The following is a 21305-nucleotide window of genomic DNA, read 5'->3' on the forward strand; positions in this document are numbered from 1 at the left end:
GATCATCTAGCTCCAACCCTCTTGCATGGGCAGGGACACCTCCCACCAGCCCAGGTTGCTCCAAGCCCCATCCAACCTGCCCTTCAACACTGCCAGGGATGAGGCAGCCACAGCTTCTCTGGGCAACCTGGGCCAGGGTCTCACCACCTTCACAGCAAAGAATTTCTTGCCAATGTCTCACCTAACTCTCCCCTCCTCCAGTTTTGATCCATTACTCCTTGTCCTTTCATTTCCTGGCTTAGAAAAAAGCCCCTCCCCAGCTTTCCTGGAGCCCCTTCAGGCACTGGAAGGTGCTCTAAGGTCTCCCTGGAGCCTTCTCTTCTCCAGGCTGAACACCCCAACTCTCTCAGTCTGTCTTTGTAGGAGAGGTGCTCCAGCCCTTGGATCATCTTGGTGGGCTCCTCTGGACTTGCTCCCTGAGCTCTCTGTCCTTGTATTGGGGGCTCCAGAACTGGACACATTTCCCATGGCAAGGAGTCATCCAGCGGTTGATTGCAGGATGAGGCCATTGGAAATACCATGAAAGAAGTATTTTTATTTTTTTAAAGCTATTGTTTCTGGCCCAGAATCCCTCATTGTTTGTTTGCAAAGGCTCGTTGCTGTTTCCCATTCTGCAAACAGCCACTTTGTTGGTGGTGCACTGTGAAGTCCATCTCTGTACCCTCAGGATCTCTCTTGATTTCCGTTACTATGGGATCTATAAAACGGCGCATGGGAAAAATACACACAGAAACTTATTTGAGAAATACTGAGACCTCTTTGTAAGGGTTTCCCCAGGGAATCACTCGTGGGTCCAGTGTCAAGGGTGTGTTTAGTTCCAGCTATTCATTCTTTATTTGATCTTGGTCTTTTTCTCAGTAGCGCTGGTCTTTGAACATACGTGCGACCAGCAGTAAAATAAATGCCCTCCATGTTGCATCTCTAGGATGTATCTTCACTCATGTGCTTTGGGGTGTTTTGTGTAACTCCCCACTTGCAGGAATATCGGTGTTTGTTGTATTAAAAGTGGATGTGCTAAATGTGAGCTGGGTGCATCATCTTCTCCCATTTGTAGAATCCCAGACTGGTTTGGGTTGGAAGAGGCCTTAAAGATCATCCAGTCCACCCCCCTGCATGGGCAGGGACACCTCCCACCAGCCCAGGTTGCTCCAAGCCCCATCCAACCTGCCCTTCAACACTGCCAGGGATGGGGCAGCCACAGCTTCCCTGGGCAACCTGGGCCAGGGTCTCACCATCCTCACAGCACAGAATTTCTTCCTCATGTCTCACCTAAATCTACCATCCTCCAGTTTTAATCCATTATTCCTTACCTTCTTGCTACATGTCCTTGTTAAAAGTCTCTTTCTTGTAGCCCCTTCAGTCACTGGAAGGTGCTCTAAGGTCTCTCTGGAGCCTTCTCTCGGCTGAATGACACCAACTCTCTCAGCCTGTCTTCATAGGAGAGGTCCTTTTCAGCCCTCTGATCATCTTTGTGGCCCTCCTCTGGACTTGCTCCAGGACCTCTGTGTCCTTCTTATGTTGGAGGCTCCAGAACTGGACCCAGCACTGAAGGTGGGGGTTTCACCAGAGTAGAGGGTGAGAATCCCCCCCTCCCCTGACCCACACTCCTTTTGATGCAGCCCAGGACACAGCTGGTTTCTGGGCTCCAGTGCATGGTGACAACTCATGTTGAGTTTCTTGTCAGTGAACACCCCCAAGTCCTTCCCCTGAGGGCTTTTCTTGATCCATTCTCTGCCCCACCTGTGTCTGCACGTGTGTCATGGCTGCCCCTTTCCCTCTGTGCTGTAACGCTGTGTTTCCAGCAGCCCCAACTCAACTTCAGACCTGACAACCTGAACTTTCTATCCAGCTTTTGGGCAATGCAAGCACTGAATTGGGAACTTTGTCGTCTTGGTCAGCAGAGCAGCTCCTCTCCAATGAATTTCTACACTCGTCAGCGTGGGGTTGTTTTCAGGAGCTAATGGGTCATCGATTGATTAATTATCTATATTTGGATAAAAATATACATTAATTGAAAACAATGGCATACATTTTCAAAAAGGCATCTCCTTAATTTGCATGGTACTTACACCATAATATTTTTAAACAATTTTTTGCATTTGTTTGTATTTTTTCTTTTTCTTTTTTTAACTATATAGGTTCACTATGACAATTCTCTTTGACACCGTCTCCCACAGCATCCTTGTAGATAAGTTGGTCAAGTATGGGTTTGATGATCAGGCAGTGAGGTGGATCAAGAACTGGTTGAAAGGAGGAAGTCAGAGAGTTGTAGTCAACGGGGCAGAATCTAGTTTGAGGCCTGTGACTAGTGGAGTCCCTCAGGGGTCGGTACTGGGACCGGTGTTGTTCAACATCTTCATCAACGACCTGGAGGAGGGTACAGAATGTACCCTCAGCAAGTTTGCTGATGACACCAAGCTGGGAGGAGTGGCTGACACACCAGAAGGCTGTGCTGCCATTCAGAGAGACTTAGACAGGCTAGAGACTTGGGCAGGGAAAAACCTGATGAAGTTTAACAAGGGCAAGTGTAGAGTTTTGCATTTGGGGAAGAAAAATGTCATGCACCAGTACAGGTTGGGGGCTGAGCTGCTGGAAAGCAGTGTAGGAGAAAGGGACCTGGGGGTCATGGTAGACAGGAGGATGACCATGAGCCAGCAATGTGCCCTTGTGGCTAAGAAGGCCAATGGCATCCTGGGGTGTATTAGAAAGGGTGTGGTTAGTAGGTCAAGAGAGGTTCTCCTCCCCCTCTGTTCTGCCTTGGTGAGGCCGCATCTGGAGTATTGTGTCCAGTTCTGGGCCCCTCAGTTCCAGAGGGACAGGGAACTGCTTGAAAGAGTCCAGCGCAGAGCCACAAAGATGATGAAGGGAGTGGAACATCTCCCTGATGAGGAAAGGCTGAGGGAGCTGGGTCTCTAGTTTGGAGAAAAGGAGACTGAGGGGTCACCTCATCAATGTTTACAAATACGTAAAGGGTGAGTGTCAAGAAGATGGAGTTAAGCTTTTCTCAGTGATGACCAGTGATAGGACAAGGAGTAATGGATACAAATTGGAGCATAGGAGGTTTAAGGTGAATATCAGAAAACATTTTACTGTGAGAGTGACAGAGCACTGGAACAGGCTGCCCAGAGAGGTTGTGGAGTCTCCTTCTCTGGAGACATTCAAACCCACCTGGACACGTTCCTGTGTGGTGTGCTCTGGGTGACCCTGCTCTGGCGGGGGGGTTGGACTAGATGATCTTTCGAGGTCCCTTCCAACCCCTATGATTCTATGATTCTTACGTGATTTCAAAGGATAATCTTTATGCTTTGAGTTTGATATTTTTTTTTTTTGGTGTTACAGTTCTTAAACCATCTCAAACCTAGTGCCACACAAATTCTTCTTCAGTAGGAAGTCAGCAGTGTGGTGATGACCTGTTCTCAAAGCTGGAAAAGAGGAGTTTCAGATTGGATATTGGGAAGAAATTCTTTGCTGTGAGGCTGGTGAGACCCTGGCCCACGCAGAGGGGGTGGAACTGGATGATCTTGAAGGTCCCTTCCAACCCAAACCAGTCTGTGGTTCTATGAATAGGAAGCCATTTATATTGCCTGGTGAGTTCAGATTAAGGCAGATCTGATAAAACTGGGGCAACTTGGTTAGAGTGAAGGGAAGCCCACTTTCACCCACAGGAAACCAAAGGGTCATCTCACTGTCCCGGGGCACGGTCATGCCCTAAAAGCACAGTGGCCTCACAGCAGGTTCCTATATGGAATTAATGGAGGAAGAATGGTTGCAGTGGGGGTTCATGAAGCTAGTCTTTGGATGCACCCTCAAAATTGGGAAGTTCTTAAGTTGCTAACTGGAAGGATGTCTCCAGAGTTACCCTCCTTTTCTGAGAAAGGATTGAAATCAGCAGTGGGTGTTGGATGGAGTCAGCGCTGCTGCGGGAGGTCACAATGCTGCCCGCTGGGTCCATTCCCAGGATTCCTCTCCAGCACCCTTTGCTCCTCTCTCTCATCACTCTGACACTCCAAACGATAGCAGAGTGATGTTTAAAACCCCCAGGACAAAAGCCCTGAGCCACACCACGTGTTCCCTGCACAGCTGAGGGACCGACCGACTGGCGCATCCTGGGAGCCCCTCATGTGATCCCATCGGCTCGTTCTTCACACGTGCCCACCTGTTGTCTGTCCCCCCGTGCTGGGCATCTGTCTTGGATTAGAAAATCTCATCTGAAAAGCTTCAGTGTGTCTACACAGAGTCTGTATAAATAATCTGTTGGGTTTTTTTTCACTGGCTGGATGCAGATCTTAAGAACAAAGCGAAACAACCCCCCCTACCCCCTGAAAACTAGTCTGCAAGGGCAGAATATATTCCTACTTTTTTTGCTTTAGCTGGGATTGATACGTAATTTTAATAGAAGACTAATACAGCCTTGGCATTATTTTAGGAGCAGTTTTAAATTACCCTACATGGATTCCTTTTTCGTGGTGGGATTTTCAGGATATAAGCAAATAAAATAATCTTTGGAAGGGATGCTGTGCTCCTGCTTGTAAAAGCTCAGTACATCATAAAGGAAATGAGCAGTTTTTGCACAGGGCAAGCAGCCAGGAGAGCTGAAGCTACTGCAGAAGGGGGAGGAATACGATGCAGATGCTGCAGGGAAATTGTGTGCAGGGAGATGGTGGGATGAGTCCTCTGCTTGCATCATGGTAAAGCCTAATACTGGCCATGCTGGTTTTTAAAAAGAAGCTTGTGAGGCTGGATGGTTCTGCTTGTTGAAGTAACACCGGCCTCTCGGTGTGGGACATCCTGTTGAAATTTGGACCAGTCTGGGAAATTATTATGGCCCAGTATCTTTCAGTCATCAGCAGGAAACAAATTGGATCCTGAATCAATTTTATCTATGTTAATACAAAGCTCTCCAGTTGGGACTGGTTGCCTTGTGTTGTGCTCAAAAAGGAAAGATGTGGCTGTTACCTTCTGAAGTCACCTTCAAGCTTGTTCTGCTTTGCTTTTGCTGCTACTCCATGCACTGCCCAGGTTCTTTTGGGTATTTGGAGTGCATCAAAGGATGTTCCTTCTCTAGTGATAAATTCATTAAAAATTCAGCTTGAGTCCACAACTCTTGGGTAGCTTCAGGAAACAAAACCATTAAGTTGGTTTGTGTGATCTTAAGCTCCTGAATATATTTGAGAGCTCCGTATCACAGCCCATGCTGTTGTCCAAGCTCTGTTACTGATTTTTGCCTATAGAATGAGCAGAACTCCTGAAAACACACAGGAACTAGTCCATAAAATTTATTGATGACTTCTGAAATCCAGCAGCAGCTTCCCCTGAACACAGAGCCTAAGTAAAACTGGAGGTCTCGGAGACATCTTACAGAGACGAGCCGGGAAATGGGTACTTTTCAGCTTTAGTAGTTGTGAAAAGAGTGTTGTATGGAAAAGAAATAAAGCAGGTTTATGGCCTGTCAGCTTCTGACTGACGTGAGGCACCTGAACTCTGAGCAGTCCTTCTCTGCTGGTATTTACCTCTATAACTGGAAGCTTTTGCTGAAGACCTGAAGCTGGGCATATTTACTTGAATATTTATGCAATTTTTTTGGCTCTCCCAGCTGGTCTGTCGAAGATAGTTTGTCTGTTTACAAACTTTTTCCTGTCTGAACTTGAATGAGGATTCAGGAGAATTCCCAAAGTCATCTTTCTGCTTGTTGTCTAAATAATGTGGAAGCTGCTTATTTTCTATCCCAAGGAGTCTAAAAATTAGCTTTGTTCTCACGTGTCTGGACTGAGTCAAGCTGATGGTTAGAGCCACAAAGGGCTGAGCTGCTGGGGTCTTGCTAGTCCAGGGAACCTACACGTTTGGAGAGCAGGAAATTTTTGAACTCTGGGCCCCAGCTCAGTATGATAATACAGAAAGATGGTTTAGTAAAGAAAATACATAACTTTTTCATACCAGCTATATAAAAATAGCTTTTTACACAAGCCAGGAGAAGGGATCCAGTGAAAGGTGCATCTAAAGGTCTAAAAGAAAAGATTTGTAATGTATAGATAAAAGCCCACATTGAAGACATCTTTTCCTGCTGTGACATTAGGAATTAAACCTAATTGTAATCTGTTTGCTGTTGGGCAGGGGAAATATAATTCCATGAGGTTTATGTCCTACCTCTGCTGCTCCCATAAAATAGCTTTTAGGATGAGAACACACGTGAGCATCTGCTACAAAATTTGATCTATGAAGACTGCAGGTTTTGGGGCTGCCATGCAACAGAATCAACTCCTGTTGTGTTGTACTTTTCTGTTAGGGAGGAAAATCCTTGGTGTTTGCTGTGTGGCTGTTGCATCCTGTGTGCCAGAATGGAGATAGGTATTAAATCAGCTAATGAACAAATCTATTCCTTGCAAGAGAAGGTGATGTGAAAAGTGATGGGTTTTATTTACAGTTTTGTGGGTTTTTTTGGTGAAAAACATTGTCCTGATTTACATGTGCTTTGTCTTTTCCCCCCCCCCAATATTCCTGTAGAATCAAGTGACGGACACAAACCGGAAACTGCAGAATGAAGGAAGAGAAGTAAGTGATATATTTGTTCATCCTATTTCTTTTCACTCTTCTATTATGTGGCTGTGTTTGCTAGTGAGAAAATGCACAGAGCATCAATAACTGCTCAGCATGAACTGAGACCAGGAAGTGCATTAGTATTAATGTGTGCATTGATTCTCTTCCCTGTATCATAAAATCATAGAATCAATTTGGATTGGAAGGGACCTTCAAGGTCTTCTAGTTCCAACTCCCCGGCATGGGCAGGGACACCTCCCACCAGACCAGGCTGCTCCAAGCCCCATCCAACCTGCCCTTCAACACTGCCAGGGATGGGGCAGCCACAGCTTCCCTGGGCAACCTGGGCCAGGGTCTCACCACCCTCACAGCAAAGAATTTCTTCCTAATGTCTAACCTATATCTCCTCTCTTCCAGTTTAAAACCATTATCCCTCATCTTATCACTACACACCCTTGTCCAAAGTCCCTCTCCAGCTTTCCTGGAGTCTCTTCAGGCACTGGAAGGTGCTCTGAAGTCTCCCTGGAATATTCTCTTCTCCAGGCTGAACACCCCAGCTCTCCCAGCCTGTCTCCAGAGCAGAGCTGCTCCAGCCCTCTGATCATCTTTGTGGCCTCCTCTGGACTTGCTCCAAGAGCTCCATGTTCTCCCTGTATTGAGGGCTCTAGAATTGGACTCAGTGCTCCAGGTGGGGTCTCATAAGCGTGGAGGATGAGAATCACCTTCCTGGCCCTGCTGGCCACGCTTCTTTTGCTGCAGCCCAGTGCTCAGTTGGTTTCTGGGTACATGTTGCCGACTCATGTCGAGCTTTTCATCGACCAACACCCCCAGCTCCTTCTCCTCAGGTCTGTTCTCAGTCCATTCTCCCCCCAGGCTGTATTTGTGCCTGGGGTTGCCCCAGTCCAGATGCAGGACCTTGCACTTGTCCTTGTTGAACTTCATGAGGTTGGCATGGCCCACCTCTCCAGCCTGTCCAGGTCCCTCTGGATGGCATCCCTTCCCTCCAGTGTGTCAAACACACCACACAGCTTGGTGTCATCAGCAAACTTGCTGAGGGTGCACTGATCCCACTGTCCATGTCACTGACAAAATGTTAAACAGCACTGGTCCCAGAACCGACCCCTGAAGGATGCCAGTTGTCACTGGTCTCCATCTGGACAATGAGCTGTTGATCACTTACTCTCTGAGTGTGACCATCCAGCCAGTTCTTTATCCATGGAGTGGTCCATTCAGCCAATTCTATATCCTTCCAGTTTTGAGACCAGGATGTCATGCAGGACAGTGTCAAACACTTTGCACAAGTCCAGGTAGATGATGTAAATTGCTCTGCCCTTGTCCCCCAGCACTGTGTCCCCATCATAAAAGACCACCAAATTTGTCAGGCTGAATTTGCCCTTGGTTAAGCCATGTTGGTTGCTACCAACCACGTCCATGTTTTCTGTGTGCCTTAGCAGAGCCTTCAGGAGGAGCTGCTCCACAATATTGCTGGGCGTAAAAGAGAGACTGACTGGCCTGTAGTTCCCTGGGTCTTCTTTACTTCCCTTTTTGAAAATGGGAGTTAGATTTCCCCTTTTCTGAAATATGATGGAGGGGGCTGTTGCAACTTCATCTGCCAGCTCCCTTAAGAGCCACAGATGGATCTTGTCAGATCCCATGGACTGTGCACTTCCAGGTTCTTTAGATGTTCTCGAACCTGCTCTTCTGCAGTGGGTGGATCTTCCTTTTCCCAGTCTCTGCCTTTGCATTCTGTGATCTGGACACTGTGGCCAGAGACCTCACTGGTGAAGACTGAGGCAGAAAAAGCGATTCAACCTGGAGAAGACAAGACTGTGGTTAGACCTTAGAGCACCTTCCAGTATCTGAAGGGGCTCCAGGAAAGCTGGGGAGGGACATTTGACAAGGGCAGGGAGTGATGGGGTGAGGGGGAAAGGTTTCAAGCTGAAAGAGGGGAGATTGTGATGAGATCTGAGGGAGAAAATTGTTGCTGTGAGGGTGGTGAGACCCTGGCCCAGGTTGCCCAGGGAAGCTGTGGCTGTCCTATCCCTGGCAGTGTTGAAGGGCAGGTTGAATGGGGCTTGGAGCAACCTGCTCATGGCAGGGGGTTTGGATCTAGATGATCTTGAAGGTCTTTTCCAACCCAAACCAGTCTGGGATTCTCTGAATATGAGCTGCAGAGTCTGGCTCTCGCTTCACAGTGTAGTGAAGAGCAATTAAAGTCAGGGTGGTTTTTGAGCAGCATTAGGTGGAGTCATCAAGTATATCTGGGCTGTGATGTGCCTCCAACTACCTTCATTCTTCTGCCCCTTCATGATAAGGGAATATTAACAGGGGCACTGAAGAGCTGAGTCCACATGAAGTTGCTGGTGCTTGGAGTTTTTCAAGTGCCCAAGGTGGAGATGTGTGAGAACTCTGTGGGAAGGTCCTTCCCTTGTTGCTTTACATATTCCCTATAAATTTCTATTTTGCTTCCAAACCTCCCTCCCAGCCCCCCAGCCTTGGTGCTGCTCAGAGCACCTGCAGGCAGTGCTGTTCCAGTCAGCTGCGTTGCCTTTGGAAAACAAACAAGCAAATTCTCCTGTTGGACTGTCAGAGCAATTATTCTAATGAAGATTAAAGATAAAAATGCTCTTTTGGGAAGAGATGATACAGCTTCTCTCCTGAATTAAATAAACATACCTCTCTGTTATCTTGAATGGAGAATTCACTTTCAGAAGTAGAAGAAGATGGGCTTTCAAAAGGACATTGCAAAGTCAGTGTGGAGATATGTTGGTACTCTGGAGGACAAATCCATGACTTTCAAAGAAAAGAAACTAAAGAGTTTTCTTTTGCATGCAAAGGCCAATCCTTGTTTTGCCTGTGCCCAGATGCTCAGGTTTTTCTGTTGGAAACTGAGCATTTAAAACCCCGTGTTAGTCTGTGATGGTGAGAATCCCCTGGGAGCTGGTGGCCACATCCTGTCTTTGAGAAGAACTAGAAAAGAGAAGCTTGGAGAGGGAGCAGGGGAGAGATGAGTAAAGTGGGGAAGGGGGAATGACTTCTGGAATTCACAAGACGTGCTACAAGGCTAGTATTTGGATTACTTTGGATTTGTTGCTTGATTCCTTGAACTTAGGCTTGGAAATGCTTCTGCTGCTGGAGGAAACCACCTGAGGCTGCCTGTCCTTTCTGCAAGGCGCCACAGACCCCGGCGAGCTCTGCGCTTAGCAGAGCTTCCTTGGCTATCAACCTGCTGGTTGGATGGTCCTGACAAGTGCAGAGCACTTTAAATCCTCTCTATTCCATCTGTTTGCTGTTCTTTGTGAAACTTTTCTCTTTTCCTTTCCAAAGCTGCTCCTGGCCATGGAAGAGCTGAAGCAGTGCCGGCTGCAGCAGAGGAACATTTCGGCGACGGTTGATAAGCTGACACTGTGTCTTCCTGGTGAGGAATCCAGAATTGCTCTTTATTTGCCCAGCTGTTTATTTGAATTCGCATCTCTTTGCTTCATGTTTGTGTCTCAATGCTTGTATGTTTTCCTTCTCTTTCCAGTCCTGGAGATGTACAGCAAACTACGAGAGCAAATGAAATCTAAAAGGTAAATCTTGCTTGGATGGGTGATGGTGTTGGAAGAGTTGAAACGCACCCATTTGGTGCCAGATGAGTTAAAGAGGTTCTCAAAACTTAGGAATTCAAGATCAGCCTTTCCAAGTTAATGTGATTTCTGGCTGGTGTCTTCCTGGTCCTGCTCAGCCTCCTGCAGCACAGGCTAGAACTGGGATTGCAACGGGCTCTGACTTTGTTCTGCGTTAGGCTTTTTAATGAAGGTGGATGTTCCCTTTTTTCCAGGGAAGGTCACTCACATGGAATCAGTGTGTCTCACAACACTTTAGCTTTATTAACTGTATTTCATTCTGGGAATGTCAAAATAGAAAACCTGAGACAATCTAATGAACACGAATGGAAGCCTAACACCTGAGAAATATCACATGGGATGGTAGAAGCTGGTGAGAAGGCACGAGACTTACTTTGTGGTAGAAATAATTGTTCAGGAGAGTGAGCTGAACTGCCAGGACTTTGTAGCCCAGAAGTCAGGAGCTGTAAATCTAGGATTTTTCCCACCTTGCATCTGTTGTGATGCTGAAGGATTAAACCCTGGTCTGGGATATTTGCATGGCTGGGATCCTGGGGGACTGTTTGTTTAAGCAGCGTGGGACTCTGGAGACCCATTGTAGCCCTGGGGGGAGGCAAATTGGGCAAAGAGCAGCTGCTGGGAGGAGGTCAGCTGCAGAGGCAGCAGGCTCCAGCTGAATGCCATGCAGGGAGAGCAATTCAGATCCCATGCCTGGTTTGTGCCTGCCATCCATCACAGAAACAATACAGAAGAAACCAGATGTTCCCAACAAGGCGATAACTAATTGGATGGGCGTTATTTTTATGCTTCCCCTCCCACATCTGCTGGGCTCTGTGGTCCTTGGACGCTGGGGCCTTGGGTAAAGAGCTGCACATTGCTCCTGAACGTTGGGCTGACTGGAGGAGCTCTGGGGAGCTTATTTAGTTGTTCAAAAGCTCGCTCTCTTTCTCAGGATGGCTCTGCACAGAATAGGGCAGCGTGTAGCTTGTCCAACTGGTTTTAGTCTGTTTATAGGAACAGTGAGGGGCTTATCCGTTGACAGATGTGGGGTGGGGAGCTGGAGCTGATCACAGCCCTGAGAACTTTTGAAGGGAATCCACATGCTGCTTCATTCCCTTGCTCTGGATGGTGTTTCCAGAGTCTGCTTCTAAGAGCTGCATTCCCCACCGCCCCCCCCCCCTTCCCTCCTTTGAATTGGTTCACTTTGAAAAAATTAAAGTTGAAAGCCACATTTAAGGAAAATCTGAACCTTTGGCTTCTTCCCCCCCTCCCCTCTTTCCTTTGTCTGGATTTGATGGCTTCATCCACCAAATGCAGCACAGCATATTAAATAGTTTTGTGTCTGCACCCCATCTCACTTAAATGTCATTTAATGATACCCAGCCAGGGGGCTGGTTGCTAGTGTGAGTCTTGGGCTTTGAGTGCACAGCCTCAGCGGAGTAACAGGTTTTGCATTTGGGGTGAATAAACTCTCCCAAGGTAGATGAAATGAGGTATGTGCAGTTTGTTGCATGGGGTTTATAAACCAAATGCAGGTGTTGGCCAAATGTGGAATCTGTGGCCCTTAACTGGAGATGGGGAACCCATGGTCCAAACCTGGAGAAGTGGCTGCAACCAACAGAGAGAAAAGATGGAGAAAAATATTTCATCAGCTCTTGTCCAGTATTTAAGAACAGAAAGAGCTTTTTTCCAATGGCTGCATGTGGCTGCTTATTGAAATGTGATGAGAAACACCTTTGGAGATCCCTCCAGGTTCTGTAGGGTTCCAGAGGGATCCAACTTTTTTTACCCCTGGGTCACTTGTTGTACCCATGAAATGAGATTGTATCATCTAGCTTGTAGCTGAGAAGCCTCCATACAGCTGTTCCCACCTGGGCAGGGCCTGGGTGTTTCTAGAAAAACACCAAGGCCAGCTCTCCTCCTGTTTTGTCAAAACTCCTGGTCTCTGCACATCTCCCACAGGAACAGTGCTGAGCTGTCCCCTGCCCCAAGATTTCCAGCAGGCAGCTGGGGACCCCATCAGTAACCCTGCACTGTCCCCCCTGGCCACCTTTTTGCTGCTTCTAGTTCAACAAACTATGGCCTAAAATATACCAAACCCCCCAATGTGTGTTTATTCCTCTGCTTTCATTTCTGGCTTGCCGTGCATGCCTGAGTTTCTCTCCAGAGAGGTTTGCATTTATTGCCAGTCCTGTTACATACCTCACTGGAGTGTAAACACTGCCTGGGCCACAGGGTTAATCCCTCTGACTTCTGGTGTTAGGAACAGGACAGGCCACTTCTGGTTAAAATAACTCCCCTGTGGACCCACCTGGAGTTCAGTCAAGAAGTATTTTGAATGGGGATATGAGTGTCAGGTTTTTTTCAGTGGTGCTAATATGTTTCTTATGACTAAACACTTTCCACCCCCAGAATTCAAGGTGCAAGTGACAGGTGCTTCTGACCAGGATTAACCAAGTCAGCTGAAGTTGCCTTGATTTACCCTAGAGGTGTCTGTGACCTGGTGTTGGTCTGAAATCTGATTTTATAGATCCTCTTTAGGGCTTCCTGGGTGGTTCCCTGATTAATTTTTTTAACCTCTGACCAGATGTATGTTCAGATGAGGAGGAGGATGTTTTCACATTTCACATTGCCACTCAGGAGGGCCTCTGTTTTCCAGTGAACAGGCAAATCCTATGGATTCCCACTTCCCAAAGGGAAAAGAGGGAGGGTGTCTGAGAAAAAATTATTTGCTTAGAATAGTTTTTTCCCATTTAGCATGTTCTGTCAGACCATGAAATTTGCTTTTATGCGGAAAGGCAGGATGAAATTTATGGTACCTTCCCTAAGGCCGTTGGGCATGACCAAAACATAAAGGCACACATTGTGCACGGGGGAAGAAACACTGGGATTCTAGCATTCTGAAATTTATAGGACATATTCCTTTTAGAGCAGGGAAGGAAATTATTTTCAACATTGCAAAGGTCACGTGACCTGGTGGTACAACAGTAGTTGCTGGAGAGGCTGGGGCTTTGTAGGAAATGTATCTCTTGGACCCCTAATCTGGGGTTAGTTTGATTGTTGTTTGTTTGATTGTTTTCGCATCTAAATAGAAACTACTTTGAGTGGGAAGTGTTTTTCATGGTGCTTGGCAGATTTTGAACAGCTGGGAGGAAGGTGGGATCTGAGAGCCATGAAGATGCTCAGAGGGCTGGAACAGCTCTGCCCTGGAGACGGGCTGGGAGAGTTGGGGTGTTCAGCCTGGAGAAGAGAAGGCTCCAGGGAGACCTTAGAGCACCTTCCAGTGCCTGAAGGGGCTCCAGGAAAGCTGGGGAGGGACTTGGGACAAGGGCAGGAAGGGATGGGATGAGGAGGAAGGGTTTCCAGCTGGAAGAGGGGAGATTTAGGTATTAGGAAGAAATTTTCCTGTGAGGGTGGTGAGACCCTGGCCCAGGTTGCCCGGAGAAGCTGTGGCTGCCCCATCCCTGGCAGTGTTGAAGGGCAGGTTGGATGGGGCTTGGAGCAGCCTGGGCTGGTGGGAGGTGTCCCTGCCCATGGCAGGATGGTTGGAACTGCATGATCTTGAAGGTCCCTTTACACCCAAACCACTCTGTGAATCTGTGATGCTTGTACGGTTACCTGGATGTTACAGTCTAGGTTACTTTGAACAGAGCTGAGATTTTCAGATATGTTGAATTATTTACAGTTCATGCATGCTTTGGAGGGTATGTGGGGTGGAAATAGCTGTTGTTCTTTCTTCATCTGCCCTGCTTGCTCTCCTCAGGCACTACCCTGCACTGAAGACCCTGGAACACCTTGAGCACACGTACCTGCCCCAAGTGAGCCACTACCGCTTCTGCAAGATCATGGTGGATAACATTCCAAAGCTGAGGGAAGAGATCAAAGAGGTTTCCATGTCAGATCTCAAGGATTTCCTGGAGAGTATCCGAAAGCACTCGGACAAGATTGGAGAGGCAGCAATGAAGCAGGTAGGACTTGTTTGTGCACACATCTTGGAGGCTTTTTGGGATGAGGAGAGTGGTTCACAGTCTGAAACAAATTTATGCTTTTCTAATCCCAAGGCAGTAAATTTATGTTTTCTCTATCAAAGTGATTTTGTGACTGGGTGAAAGAGATTCTTTGCTCTGTGCTTGCTACTAGAGTTTTTGTTCTTATTTTTATACCATTGAAAAGTGATGGTCCATTCTTGTTGTTGTCTTCTCCTGCTTGTCTCTTGCCATAGGCTCTTGCAAGCCTAGAGCCTGGGAGGTGCAGTCAAGGTGCATAACTCATGTTTTCCACTTACCTGGAAAGGGGCATTTGTGCTGCTGTGCCTGGTGGGACCTGGAGACACCAGTGTTGGTTTCCCAGGTCTGGGGTAAAGCAGTAGAAATTCGTGCTCTGATGGCAACTTGGTTTCTTTTGCATCTGAAACTGATTTTTGAATACTGGGTAAAATGTCATTGTGGCTGACTTGATTTTTGCCTAGCAGTTGATGTCCATAAAAAGTGAACCTGATTAACTGAGCATCCTCATGTCTGTATTAAAATGGAATTGCCTTTTCCCATCCTTCTTTGATATTCTAGTTTTGAATTCCAGTGCAGTTTTTCTGATCACATCTGGGGGTGTTGCTCACAGGGCCTCTTAAAAAGAACTTTACTACTTTGAAATTGAAATCCAGTAGTAATGAAATGTTACCTCTCATGAGCAGTGAATACTTCTCCTGGTGTGACTGAGGGATTGGATTTGTTGGTTTATGGGAAGGACTCTTACTATGATTTTTCACACGATGATGAAATTTTGCTGTTGATGGTTAGAGGTACAGGCAGGTTCAATGTTCTGTCTCACAAACATCATCCTTTCTGCAAAATGCTTTAGCTTGAGAATTTCTATTAATTCAATTTATGGTATATCCACTGCTTTATTGCCTTCTCAGCTTCTTTCTAGTATTTTGGGACAACAAACTAAGCCTTGTGACAGAGCTGTGGGGAGATGCCATGCTGCATCCGAGGGCTCAGCAAGCTCTGTTGTTAGTTGTTGCATCAAATGAAACTGGTCTTCCTGAATCTGCAGAAAACACAGTGACCTGGATGTCCTATTGTGGAGCCAGATGTGTGTGGTGGTGGTGTCAGGGAAGGCTCTGGGTGTTACCTGCTGAAATTACCTGATGCAGCAGTTTCTAGAACAGGAATTAATTACAAAAAATACTGATTTTGTCTATTACAGCAGTCAAACTGTTAAAGATTCTTCCTTGATTCCTGTGGCTGGAAAGGAATAGAAATTTCATTTGTCTTTTGGTGTGCAACTGACACAGATAATGTGCTAATTGAAATAAATTAATAACCTCTTTCTATCCTGTTAAGGATATTTACAAATCCTAGAGACATAAGAGGATGCAGATGTCACATCCTCCTCCTGTGTTTTCCAATATTGTTGTCATGATACTGGGATGGGTAATTAAATCTCCTGGGACTGTGGCTGATTACTTTGATGGGTGGGGAGAGATGTGTGTGTCCTTGGCTGCTTAGTCAGACCCATTTTGGGAAGTTCCTCATCAGTTCAAATGGCTCCCTTTGCTGTCTTCTGACTGAGACTTTTTTTTTTTTTCATACCTTAAAGCTTTCTTTTCCTTTCAAATCCATGGTGAGTTTCTTCCTGCTTGAATCATAGAATCCTTTTGGTTGGCGAGGACATTTAAGATCATCCAGTCCAACCATTAACCCAGCACTGCCCAGGCCACCACTGCCCCATGTCCTTCAGCACCACATCTACATGACTTTGAAATCCCTCCAGGGATGGGGACTCCACCCTGGGCAGTATGGACCAGTGCTTGATAAACTTTCCAGTGAAGAACTTTCCATGTCCCTCCCTCTTTTCCCTTCTGGTGCTCCTGGGGAGAACTCATGCCCTACTTGCAGTTCTGTTATGTCTCCCACTCTTGCTGTAAAGAAATATGACTTTTTACAGCAATGCTAAAATCAGGAGAGGGATGAGGGGTCGGTGGGAATTGGCTGCTCCCACCCTACCCAAATACAAGACCTGGGGTGAAACTGGCAGGAGCTGGGCTGTAAATCGGGGAAAGATGTTGATTCTTCATTCTGTGGGTGACAGACCTGTGAAGCTGCTTGTGCACAATTTTCCATGCCTTGAAGGACAAACTGGGCAAGTGCTTTACTGGGTTTCTGGTGGGTTGCTAACTGAACGAACAGTTCTGGGGTTGAGCAGTGCCTGATCTGTCAAGAGTGAGAAGCTGAAAGAGCTTTGGAGAAGAAAACTATATTGACTTGCGCTATTGTTGTCCACCTTGGATAAAGTCTTGCCATTTGAGTTTCCAGCTCTGGGTTATCTTAGCTCCTGGTGTGAGACACGAGCAGCCAGACATCTTGAACAAAACCTCAAAGGGTTTTGAAGCAACACTTGCTTTTTTATCCTCTCTTTCATTAGACTCCTTTTCTGCTCTTTACCTTTTGTCCCTCAGTGATTATTTTAACTGCTAATCCATTGAGCTTTCCTTAAATTAATTGTTTGTTCTTCAGCTCCTGATTGCCTCTCAGCCAGCACTCTGGTCCCTGCTTTGACCTGAGCCAAGCACTTTGCTCCTTCCCCTTTCCGTAATTTTCTGCCTTGTGCACTTGCAGAAGTTCATCATCATTCACCATCTTCTGCTCAGTTCCAGCCATTTTGGACTCAAAGGATTTCTTAGCTGATGTCTGGGTTGTGGTGAATTTTTCTTTTGCCTGCTGGTGCTGCCAGCATCTCTGTCATGGGTTCATCTGACCTGCAGCTTTGGAATGTACCAACAGACAAAGGCTCGAGTTGAAGGGATTTTTTCCTTCCTTGTAGATGTTAATTGGGCTGTTGCAAGGAAGGGGCAAAACAAGGCACACAAGGGGGTAATGTTTAGAAAATTTTAGTTCACTTACAGATTCTTGTGAGACTCAACTGGGAGCACTGTGTCCAGTTCTGGAGCCCCCAACATAAGAAGGACATGGAGCTCCTGGAGAGAGTCCAGAGGGGGCCATGAAGATGATCCAAGGGCTGGAGTAGCTCTGCTCTGGAGACAGGCTGGGAGAGTTGGGGTGTTCAGCCTGGAGAAGAGAAGGCTCCAGGGAGACCTTAGAGCACCTTCCAGTGCCTGAAGGGGCTCCAGGAAAGCTGGGGAGGGGCTTGGGACAAGGGCAGGAAGGGATGGGATGAGGAGGAAGGGTTTCCAGCTGGAAGACGGGAGATAGAGATGAGATGTGAGGGAAAAATTCTTTGCTGTGAGGATAGTGAGACACTGGAACAGGTTGCCCAGGGAAATTGTGGCTGCCCTATCCCTGGCAATGTTGAAGGCCAAGTTGGATGGGGCTTGGAGCAGCCTGATCTAGTGGGAAGTGTCCCTGCCAATGCAGGGTTGTTGGAACTAGATGATCTTGAAGGTCCCTTTACATGCAGACCAGTCTGTGATTCTATGATACAGTGAAGGATGCACCTTCTCCCCAGAATCCCAGTTTCCAGCTGTTTTGAGAGCATGATGCAGATTAGAAGAGGTTCCTTCACCTGTGGTGGGAACAGTTATCTCTGATATTGGACTCTGTGGCTTGTCAGCAGTACAGGTGCCCCATTCCCACATGGCAGCTTGGGGAGGAAGCTCAGCTTGCCACTTCCTGGTGCAAAAGCCGAGTTGGAAGTGCTGCTGGAATTCCAGCAGTGTTCTGGCTTTATTCCTGCAAAAAGTATAACGAGCTGCTTCACCGATGAGAAGCTGAAGCTTTCGGAGCCTCTTGTTGTGTGGGGTCACTTCATGTCAGGTCACAGTTTCCATCCCCAGAATCACCAGTATCAGTTCTTGCGTATCTGGGGCTGTTCCCTCACTCTGTTGGCTGTGATTGATGGTCCTTCTGGAATGGAGTGAAGCTGGCAGGAGGCCTGGGAGAGTCGGGGAACTGCGATTGGCAGCTGAATGCATTCGGTTTAAATTAGCATCATATAAATTCTTTTAAAATGGTTTGATTTCACCAGCGGGAATGGAAGAGGTTTTGATACAATGGGGAAAGGAAATCATGTTTTTGTAACATTACAAATCTGAGGCCGATGATGACAAGAGCTGAAAATTTCATTTTGTGATAATCAGAAGGATCTGTCCTGGAGCGCCCGGAGCGTTGCTGCGTTTCTGGCCAGCAGTCAAGGATGCAGGGAGCTCGTCTGCCCCTCTCGTGGAGAGGAAGCCCCTGGTGGGATGAAGTCAAGTGAGACAATCCCAGGGTCAGCAGGACACGGGAGCTGGGGGAGCACACAGAGAAACCTCATGGTCTCACTGCACAAATGATGAGCTCTCATTGACTCCTGTCCTTGTGGGCTTTTTATTTATTTTTTTTTTAAATCTGAATTTTATTACCTGTGGTTCTGGGGGAATTCACTGCTTCCAAATATTGTTCTTAATTAAGTGTTGCTCGAGCAGATGAGAGCAGCTCTGCCCATCTGAACTCCTTTTGGACTCTGGCCCTGTGAACCTGCGTGTGTGTTTTGGTTTTGTTGATGTGTCTTGTTGGTTTTTTTTTCTAAAAAAATCTGAGTTTTGGGCTTGCCAGGAATGAATTACATCTTATTAACACGCGCTGATATCCGGTGTGTGGTTTTATTATCTAGTTTCATGTCAGAAATGCGCGCGGCATGTGGAGGAGGTCACTGAGGATGGTGCTGCCTGCAAAGCAGTGGCTGCTACTGCATGGGGGGCCAAGAACAACCCATCCAAAAGCCATTATCAGATCAAGTTTGTCAGGATGGCCAAAATGTTCCACGTGCCTCTCAAGCAGAGGGAGGCAAACCAGCATTTATTATTTCTTAGCGTCACTTGGATGCTCCGTCAGAGCTGATGTTCGGTAGGTGGTGATCTCGTACGGTTGTGAACGGGTTGGGGTTTCAGCTGTGCTTTTTCAAGGGGATGTTTATTCTTCTTGCCAGCAGATACTGGTGTCTGTGTCACTTCTGAGCAGTACGACGTGTGGTTTGTCTGAGTATATTTTACTGCAGTGGCAGAAAATAGCAACTTGGTGATGTGAGTGTATAGGTACACTTCAAAAATGAGGCAAAACATCACACAGTGATGTGCACAACTAAAATCGTAAAATGACAGACTGGTTCGGGTGGGAAGGGACCTTCAAGATCATCTAGTTCCAATTGCATGGGCAGGGACACCTCCCACCAGCCTAGGTTGCTCCAAGCCCCATCCAACCTGCCCTTCAACACTGCCAGGGATGGGGCAGCCACAGCTTCCCTGGGCAACCTGGGCCAGGGTCTCACCATCCTCACACTAAGGATCTGATGCTGATCTCATTTTGGTAGGAATGTGATTCTGACCATTGGCTGGAGAAGATGAAGCCCTTTGGAGCAGGGATTAAGAGCAGCTCTGTAAAAAGCTGCATCTCTGAAATCAGTGATGTGGTTCTAGGATTTAGGTGACTGCTGTAGCATCACACACCATCCCTGCAGGTCACAGGTGACTGGGAACTCTTCATGTACAGTGGTCGGAGCAGTGTGTCACCCACACCACCTCTTCTGGATAATGTGGCCTCTCATGCCTGCCAGTAACTTGGACAAAGATGTCTGAGCAGCACATGGGTACGTGCAGCTGCCACTGTACCAATACACTTTTCTCCAGCATGGACACTTTTCAGTAGCACAGGGTCAAAATGCAGCTGGCGTTAGAAAGCACAAAATCTTGTGGATGAGAAGTGGAAGAGGAGAGTTATATTCCCCCACTCACTTACTTGGAGAGGAGGTGACAGTTGCAAACAGGCATTCCCTGTGCCTGCCGGGGTGCTGTGCTGCATGGTGATGTTGGATGTGGTGTTGGTAGATATGTTTTAGGGGAGATCTTGGTAGAGTAAGGATTATGGTTTGACTTGGTGATCCCAAGGGGCTTTTCCAACCTGAATAGTTCTGTGATTCTATGGTATCTGTGCTAGGGCTGCTGAGCACCCAGCTGTGGGCTTCAATATTTTAGGTATGTCTGGATTTAAATCTAATTCTGACTTGGAGTTCCCTGGATTTATGATGATTGGTTTGGGGCTGCAGATTTCTTGGCATAGTTTGCTCTCTCTCTGCCACCAGTTTCTTCTTCCAACCATAACTGAACCTCAGTGGGCATTTTTACTGGGAATGCAGAGAGGTAGCTGTGAGTTGGTGATGAGTCCTGCGTGTCTGCTGGTTGTTTTAAATACTTTGAAAAGTCATTCTGAATATGTTGGTATTGTAATAAAAATGCCACCATGTAATTTTTTAAAGATGAACTTGAGAACTTTTTTTTTTTTAAAAAAAAAACCAAACCCTGGCTGATGTGCAGGCTTCCCTGTTTGCTTCTCTGTGTGGTGGCCATGGAAAAAACTGGGGGCACTTGGCTTGCTGGCATGTGGAGCCTGTTTCCTTGGCTCACTGCAAGTGTGGTTTCAAGCACTTCCCTTGATTTTTTTGGATCCCAGGATGGCGTTTTGCAACAGCCCTGCTGGCTTTGTGCCTCTGCCCCTCTCTGAAGTTCATCCTGTTGACCTCCTTCAGGATTTCTCTAAAAAGATGATGGTAGCAATGGGATTATGTGGGCAATGGGGAGTGAGATGGTCCATGATTCCTGGCTGTGGAGGACAGTTGGGGGTGGTACAACACACCTTCAGGCTGGTGGCATCTGCCCCAGAAGCATTTGAGAAATGTGGGGATGGCTTAGGTAGTTTGCAGAATCATAGAATCATAGGATGGTTTGAGTTGGAAGGGACCTTCAAGATCACCCAGTTCCAACCCCCTGCATGGGCAGGGACACCTCCCACCAGCCCAGGTTGCTCCAAGCCCCATCCAACCTGCCCTTCAACACTGCCAGGGATGGGGCAGCCACAGCTTCTCTGGGCAACCTGGGCCAGGGTCTCACCACCCTTACAGTGAAGAATTTCTCTGAAGAATTTAATCCATTACCCCTTGCCCTCCCACTAGAAGGATCACGATGGGCAAATGGGTGGTGTGCCAAGCAGCAGAGAGGCTGGTCTGCAGAGGTTGCACATCTTTGCAAACACACCTTGGCTGTGCAGTGTTGCTTTGCTGATGATGCCCACCCACAAACCCAGGGTGAGGTGGGTCCCTGTGCCCTGTGGTAGGGGATCTCCTACCGTGGGCAGCCCCCTGGGAGGGATCACCTCCCTCGGAGGCTGTGCCTGC

The 21305-nt window shown here is 47.2% G+C and overlaps 1 protein-coding gene across 4 annotated transcripts in view; it reads left to right on the top strand.

Annotated features, from left to right (window-relative positions):
- The window catches only part of EXOC6B (exocyst complex component 6B), a 332586-nt gene that overhangs the window by 59779 nt on the left and 251502 nt on the right, over positions 1–21305 (top strand). For all 4 annotated transcript variants that reach the window (XM_051617327.1, XM_051617328.1, XM_051617330.1 and 1 more), the window contains exons 3-6: positions 6502–6549; positions 9862–9952; positions 10061–10106; positions 13906–14110. In XM_051617327.1, the coding sequence (XP_051473287.1) occupies positions 6502–6549; positions 9862–9952; positions 10061–10106; positions 13906–14110 (390 nt within the window). The remainder of the gene's footprint in view (positions 1–6501; positions 6550–9861; positions 9953–10060; positions 10107–13905; positions 14111–21305) is intronic.

Source organism: Apus apus, chromosome 4 (genome assembly GCF_020740795.1).
Source record: "Apus apus isolate bApuApu2 chromosome 4, bApuApu2.pri.cur, whole genome shotgun sequence".
NCBI classification, from domain to species: domain Eukaryota; kingdom Metazoa; phylum Chordata; class Aves; order Apodiformes; family Apodidae; genus Apus; species Apus apus.